At 56.0% G+C, this 7,937-nt stretch overlaps 1 protein-coding gene across 1 annotated transcript in view; it reads left to right on the top strand.

The window, feature by feature from the left end:
• Positions 1 to 7,937, top strand: part of TTC7B (tetratricopeptide repeat domain 7B) — a 248,432-nt gene that overhangs the window by 223,992 nt on the left and 16,503 nt on the right. The window contains 1 exon segment of the mRNA XM_010845240.1: positions 119 to 321. Within this exon segment, the coding sequence (XP_010843542.1) occupies positions 119 to 321 (203 nt within the window).

Genomic DNA, 7,937 nt, shown 5'->3' with positions numbered 1-7,937 from the left:
GGGCCCCTCTCAGGCTCCCTCGGGGGAGGTCGGCATCCCAGCCACAGCCCCGGCCCGCTGCAGGGCGTCTGGGGGGCCGTGACCCGGGATGCATCCGCCTGTGCTCTCGTTCTCACAGCGGAAGTCTACATCGGCATCGGGAAGCCCGCGGAGGCCACGGCCTGCACGCAGGAAGCTGCCAACCTCTTCCCCATGTCTCACAACGTCCTCTACATGCGCGGCCAGGTGGCAGAGCTGCGCGGGAACGTGGACGAGGCCCGGCGGTGGTACGAGGAGGCCTTGTCCATCAGCCCCACCCACGTGAAGAGCATGCAGCGGCTGGTGAGTCCGGGGGCACCCCTCCGAGGCAGCGGCAGCTCTGGACCCTCAGCCCGTGTGCCGGTTCCGGATGCACTTGCCGGCCGGGGGCTCCGGGTGCGCCTTCCCCGCGGTGGTCTGCGCAGGTGGAGCTCCCGGGAGCGGGCAGCGCACGGCCCGCCTGGGCGCCTGGGCCGACTGAGGGCGGAGTCTGGGTCAGAGGCCTCGGGCCAGCCGGCCAAGCCACCTTGTGGCTCCGGGCTCAGTGAACACGTTCTTGTGGCCCTGGGCGCCGTCATTGTCCTCTTGGTCTCTGCGCTGTCGGTAGCAGCCCCCTTGGGGGGCCCACACCCCGGGGAGCCTGCAGGACAAGACTCTGGGCACTTTACATTTTCAGGGGCCCCTTGGAGCCAAGAACGCAGCCTGTCCCCAAGGCCACTGGGTGGCAGGGACATCCGGTCAGAGGAGGGGGGACAGCCTCCCTGCACTGTGAGGACCCAGGGAAGTCACCGCAGCCTCCCGTAAAATGAAGACATTCAGCTTGCACCCAGAGAGGCCGTGAGGTTCTGTCTGGGGCTAAGAGGAGACGGTTTTGTAACTAATAAGTAAAATGTACTCCAGAGGGTCCCAAAGGCTCCATTCTCTCGCCATTGCCCACAGTAACATTGCAAAATGGACAGAACTGAGCAGCATCTACTGGTTTTCAACAGAAGGCCGGGGCGCCCACCGTTAGGGACCATGCGACGTGTGTGCTTCTGAGTCAGCTCTGGGTTCCATTTCAGCCCCGTCTGTGGTCCTGGGGCACCGTGGGCTGGCCACGCACCCCCAGGAGCCTTGGTGATTCTGTATCTTGACCCGCTCCATACCCAGCTCACATGTGAGAACTCCTTGAAATGATCCACATGACGAGCCCAGCAGAGCCCCGGCACCCAGGAGGTGCTCATTCAACAGAAAAACGAAGACAGCCATTTTCAGTTTTAAAAATAAATTGGACCTTATAGTAATTACAGCTGTTGAGTTTTTTCAGCTTCCCTGTATGAGCCTTTCATAGCTCAATACAGCTTTATAAATAATCGTATGTATTATCCAAACATTCCTTTGTTTGATTAGAGGCATTACATGGCTTTTTATCTTTGTCTCACTATTTTAAAAGGAATTTGTAAAGAGCTTCTCAGGTCTCTCTGCCTTTGCTGAAGTATCACAGAAGAGGTATAATCAAGGCCATGTACCCAGCTTTTTATTAAAAAGAGGCAGCGTGTTTCTACCCTGGGGCCTATAAATTATTCAGAGAAGTATTTCTTGTTCATCCCCAAGGGAAACACGTGAGACAAAAGATCAAATAGGAAAATCGCACCAGGAAGGTTTTCGGTTGCACCTTTGGAGCTTGTCAAGACACCTGAGCTCCCGGACAAATGCCAGGAGCTTTCCCTTCTGAAAGAAGCGGCTGCGGGCCCAGGCTAGGAGAGCTGGTAAGCGAGGGCCGGGTGATGAAGGAGCCTCGCCTGTTGGATCCAGAGCCACAGCTGAGCCTTCTCTGGCCCGCAGACATTAGCTACCTTAGGGATCTCACCAGTAGAAAACTGTAATAATAATAATAATAATAATAAGCCCCTAAGATGTCTCAGTGGGCTTCCCTGGTGGCTCAGGGGTAAAGAATCCACGTGACAATGCAGCGGATATGAGTTCCATCCCTGGGTGCGGAAGGTCCCCTGGAGGAGGGGACGGCAGCCCACTCCAGTGCTCTTGCCTGGAGAATCCCATGGACAGTGGAGCCTGGTGGGCTACAGTCCGTGGGGTCACAGAGAGTCAGACCTGACCGGGTGACTAAGCACTGGCCGTTCGGGCCTGAAAAGATCAGGAAGAAGTGAAGACGAAGGGGCATCAGGGAGACGAGGCTGTCTTTTCACCAGGTCACACCCCAAGGAAGAGTCAGGGCTCTAGAGTTACATGGCAGAGGGGGGTGGAAGCAGACGGGGGTGTCGGCACCCACCTGACTCTCCAGGAGCAGGCTGTGCAGTGATGGGAGGACCAGGGAGGCCTGCCTGGCCAGCCAGGCCAGGGGTCAGCAGTCAAGACTAGAAGGAGTTTGAAGAACCTGAGCAGCAAAGAGGACCTCCCCCCAAAGATCAAGGCAAGGGGTTCCAAAGGAAGGAACTGCCTGTAGGCCAACTGCAGCCCGTGGAAAAACCCAGAGGGAGGAAGCATCTGCACCAGCCCTGATGCTCGGAGAGAGAGGGGAGGGCAGAGGGGCTGTTGGAGGAGCTGTCTTGAGAGAAGGGAGCCGTGTTCCACGTCACAGGTGGAGACCAGGGGCTGATGTTAAACCTGGAGAGTGGTACCCGGTCAGGGCCGTGAGCTTGTTCCCCGAGGTGGGGACATTTGTTCCCTTTGAGAGCAGGTTAGTGGTGATGTGTGCCAGCCCCCTCCATCAGCCCAGCTCATAGGAGAGGCAGGACTGCAGAGAAATGCGAGTACAGTAATATTGTTAAAAAAGCATTAACGACTTGGAGGCAGATGGTTTTCATTAAAGCGTTAAATGCACTAAAGTTAACATAAGGTCAGACTTGACAACAGAAATGTACATGAAACTCCAACAAAAATTGACAGTTTTCTAATAGTTTCAGCCTTCAGAGATGCGTTTAAATTCGTATACAGTGAGAAGAAAGAAGAGAAATCGTGTGTTTAATATTAATAATGAGTTAGCACAAGATAAGAGAGCTGAGTGTGGGCAGAGAGTAAGGGAGCAGTGAGCTGACGGGCTGAGGAATTACAAAGTCATGCTGTTGACAAGGGAGGGATTCATAGAGTGATCAGACGTTTTCTCCAGAAAAATCTAAAGGCATATTTTCATATCATTTTTGCAAAAGTGTATAAATTTACATACATTTGCATGCTATGGTTAAAAAGCCTTTCACTCCCAAGACCCAAGATGAATTAATGAAACAGGGAGCAACTGTTTCCATACCAGTAGTGCTGTGATCGGGAGTTGGGGGCAGAGCAGGGAACTGAGGGCAGAGGAACAGCCTCTGGGTGGCACCACCCAGGCCAAGGGTGGGCCGGGCTCAGAACCAGGGCCACGGTGACCAGAACAGGGCCAGGCTCCGCGAGCAGCGCCACGTGCCTGCCCTCCGATCATGTCAGCCTGGGCTCTCAAGGGCAGAATGTGAGATGAGGGGAGAGAGAGGAACAGAGCCTCCAAGGGAGAGGTGAGTGTGGAAGGAGGCCAGGAGGGTTGGGTGCAGGAGCTGGGGTTGGTAAGACCAGAGGAGAAATGTTGCTGAGAAATAGACTTATCCTGGAGCACATTACCAATGCGCTCAACTGGTCTAAAAAGGTGTGAAGTCAGAAGCAGATGGTGGGGCTCACCCAGGACATGCTGAGGGCGGCACGGCAGCGTGTGGGCGACGTGCCCATGCAGCTTTATGGAGGACACGAGCTGGAGAGGGACTGGACCCAGGGGCCCCTGCCCGCCCCCGGCCACAGAAAGGAAGAAGATGGAATAGTGCCCTGAGGGCGGGGCCTCCAACTGAGGCGGACAAAGATCTCAGAGCGGGTGCTGAGCGGGAGAAAATAGAATGAAAGTTCTCAGGGCCACGCCCTTGTATGTCGAAGGTCTCGCAACAAGGCTGGATGCCTGTTCAGGGACAGAGGCCAGCTGTCCTTCAAAGGAGAGTAGTTGGGAGACCAGGGAGCTGGTAAATTTCTCCTGCTCTGCCGTGGGAAGTAGTGAGAAAGGCCCCGTGGTGGAGCTCCCAGAGAAGGGGAGGACAATGGGGAAAAGAGACCACTGGGGGCCAGGGGCCGGGCGATCCACCGTGGGCACAGGGTGAAGGCCCGCCCGCCCGCCTTGGATGGACGGCCCCTTGATGGTGGGTTGCAGGGCAGAAGGGACCCATCAGTGACGCGGGAAGGGATTCGTGCTCAGTGGAAAGACAGTTTGGGGATCACCATAATAAAGGGCCAGTCGAGTAACAGAACAAGCTTTTTGTTTGGGCATCAAGTGTCCAGAAGTGCTGGTTGACCTCTGTGGCTGGACTGAGGTGTGAGCTCCAGGCAAAGGTTCCAGGACAAGCTGTCCCTGAGGGTTTCCTCCATGATCTTACATTTTCTTTTTCTTTCTCCTTCTAAAAGTCTTTATTGAATTTGTTATAGTATTGCTTCTGCTTTATGTTTTTTGGGGGGTTTTGGCCCCAAGGCATTTGGGTGGGATCTTAGCCCCCCAAAGCTGGATTCAAACCCACATCCCCCACACTGGAAGGCCAAGTCCAACCACTGGAGGTCCAGGGAAGTCCCCTGTCTTAGGCTTTCTGAAACACCGGAAGTCTGCAGTGACGTCGAGCGTGAGAACTTTAGACGTGGGTTGCAGTTCTGTTTCAGGAGCACATGAGTCGCAGAGGCTGGCAGAGAACAGCCGTGCTGTTGGGAAAGTGGATTTTATTACGAAATACCCGGGGGCACGCCCTGTTGGCGGTGGGGCTGGAAGGAGGACGTGAAATGCGAGGCTCTGCATGGTTACTACAGCTTAAGTTGTTTTCATGGCTCTAAAGTTTGAGCCAGAAGCATCAAAACAAGGCTCACAACATCGCTCTGAAGTCGGAGCTTTCTTTTAACCATCTAGAAGCTTACAGGCTTGATTACTGAGGGGAAACGTTTCATCCTGTTATGCATGACGGGCCAGAAGGATGGCAGGGAGGGGTTGAATCCAGGGAAGGAGGTGAGCTCCGGCTTGCTTGAGGCAGGCAGCTTGTGCCACTAAATTACGAAACTCTGGTGTTTTTATTCCTCTCGCTCTTTTAAAGTGTCCGTCTGTTTCATGAGATTTGGGGGAAATTGCTTGTGTCTCATATTTCATTATTTAGAAGCATGTTTTCCAATGGATACCCCTGTTGGAGGAGAGAGGCAGCAGGAAGCTGGTGAATTTTTCAGGGTGATTCCAGAGATGGTCCTGCTGGCTCAGATGGTAAAGAATCTGCCTGCAATGCAGAAGACCCAGGTTGGATCCCTGGCTGGGGAAGATCCCCTGGAGAAGGGAATGACAACCCACTCCAGTATTCTTGCCTGGAGAATTCCATGGACAGAGGAGCCTGGTGGGCTATAGTCCGAGGGGTCGCAAAGAGTAGGACATGACTGAGCGATTAACACTTTCACTTTCACCAGAGATGGCAGCTGTCTGTGGATCTAATTTATCCATCAGTTTAGCAAGGGGGACCCGGGGCCCAGGGCACAGACAGACAGGGCAGAGCTACGCATCTTTGCCTTGGAGAAACCAGTCTTAGAGAAGGGAACTCTGATCCTGTTACTCTAGATGAGACCCAGGGACAATTAAGGTAATGGAGCAGAGTGGAGATGTCCTTCCCCTTGCGAACGCTCATCCTCAGAAACCGATCTCTTTCATCCAAAGTATCAGTTTCTCTCCTCGCACGGGTGGCGTGATTGGGAGGGAACAGAACTCTACCGCGGTCTAGTGAGAAGGCTGTCTCATCTATTCATCGTATTTCATTTACTTTCAGGATTTTAAAACTGCTTTTAAACATAAGGAGGACGATTGTTTGCTTTAAAGAAAGACTAATGAAATATTTAGAGGGCCACCCTTTCTGCACGCCTGTGTGCTGTTGATAGCCCTCTGAAAAGTGTACAGGCCTTCGCTTCTCTGCTGTCGTTCTTGGCTGTTTATCTGGGGCTCAGACTGACAGAGAGGAGGGTGCAGGGCTTCCTACCAGCTGCTGGTTCTCCAGCCAGCTCCGCTGCTGCCTTTTCATGGTACACACTGCCTCTTAGCAACTCTGACAGCTTCAGGCCCTTCCGAGAACTGGGAATCCTTGGCATGAACATAACCTTCACCTCTGAAAAGAAATTTAAAACCTCATCCTCCACGTCTGATGTTTATTCTTGCAAGATGTGGTGAAATCGAGAATTTCGTTTTTACTGACGGGAAAGACACTGCGCTTGCTGACCTGCCCCAGGTCACATTTCAAGTTAGGAGCAGAGCCAGGACTGGAAGGTCAAGTCTGTTAAGGGTCTGGAGCTTAAACAGTAGGACAGTGCAGCGGTCAAGGGCATGGCACCAGGGCCAGCCCGCCTGGATCCCTGCTTTATCACTTCCCGACTGTGTGGCCAAGTCCCTTAGCCTTCCTGGGCCTCCATTCTCTCAGCTGTGGAATGGGGGTAATAACAGTGACCGCTCGGTGGTATGGTTTTGCGGGTTGAGTCCCGCAGGCTCTCTAAGCACTAACTCAGGTCACCTGCCCGTGAAGGAGGCCCCTCGGTGTCTATTTGAGGGAAGTTCTTTTCCGGAGGAGCTGACCTCGGGAGTGGCTTTCCCCCTGACCGAATTTCAGCAACTAGAGGAGCCGTAGTAAGAACATATCACGGCACATGCTTGGCCAGAAGCATGGTGCTTTCCTTTTCAAGTATTACTTTCTGACTGTGGCTTTTGAGCCTGTCGCCCTGGTCATGACGTCTGAAAGGCGTCAGGAAACAGCGGAGGCCTCCCCTGGCCTGACCTGTCTCAGGCAGAGACAGAAGGCGTCACCTCTGCCCGAGCTCAGGGGTGGCCATGCCGGGCCAGACCGGACTGCTGTGGACGATGGCCCGTGGCCCCCGGCCTGGGGCAGAGGCTGCACGGGCAGGAGGGACGGAGCCTCTCACGGAGCAGACTTGGGAGTCACTGCCCAGGGGAGCCTTTCTTGGCCCCCGCCCACCCACCCTGGCGGGAGGTGTCGGCCCCTGGACCTCGCTCCTTGGAAGCACTGGGGGAGCCGACACGGAGCTGTCTGCTCCCTGGGGGAGCAGTCCCGCCTGGCAGCGCAGTGGCCGCGTAGACTGGGAGGTGACCGCCGGCTTGGGGGTTGGGGGGGAGAGGTGACCGTGCCCTTCACAGCTGCCACCGCTCCCCTCTCGTGAGTGAAGGCCCGGCCCAAAGCCTAGGGGCCCACTGCCTTGACTAGACTCAGCAGAGCCCGTGGGAACAGGCTAGTCTCATCGGCGAGGTTCACCGGCTCTCCGTCGCCTCGGCCTTGGCTCAGGTACAGTCGGCTACAAGGACAGGAAGTGACGTAGGGGGCACCGTGGAGGCCTAGGCGGGGCTGAGTAACCGGACTTCCGGGCGGTGGGTCTCAGGAGGATGTGCCGGGCTCCCGGGCGGGGCTCCAGGTGTGCCGGCCTGGCGGGGACCCTCGGACCTGCTCCGGGGGCTGAATGCGAGAGAAGGCTGCGGGGCAGCCCTCTGCTCGAGGGCTGGGAGGGCGCAGCGACAGCCCCTCTCACGCTCAGACTCTGTCCTGTCGTCTCCAGACACTCCTCTGTGCCAGACCTTGAACCCGTCTGGGGGGCGTGGTGGCCGGGACCACAGACAGCCACAGCTCAGGACTGGAGTCGCGTGGCCTCGGCCCCCAGGAGCAGCGTCGGGGTGAGAGGCCCGGCCGAGGGGAGGCGTCTGCCGGGGCCTCGGGGTCTCAGTCCAGTCGGGACGCGGCCCCGCGAACACGCCCACAGACAAGAGGCCTAGTTCCCGACCAGAGATCAGAACGGCAGCTCACAGAGAGTCCACCCGTCCTTGGTCGGAGCCCTGTGCGCTCTCCCTGTTCCCGGCCAAGCTCCATACCAGGCCCCAAGGCCTGACCCAGACACGGGTGCTGGGA

The sequence above is a fragment of the Bison bison genome, unplaced genomic scaffold (assembly GCF_000754665.1).
Source record: "Bison bison bison isolate TAMUID 2011002044 unplaced genomic scaffold, Bison_UMD1.0 scf7180017864213, whole genome shotgun sequence".
NCBI lineage: Eukaryota > Metazoa > Chordata > Mammalia > Artiodactyla > Bovidae > Bison > Bison bison.
The sequence above is the reverse complement of the archived record's forward strand: the minus strand, read 5'-3'. Positions and strand labels throughout refer to the sequence as shown.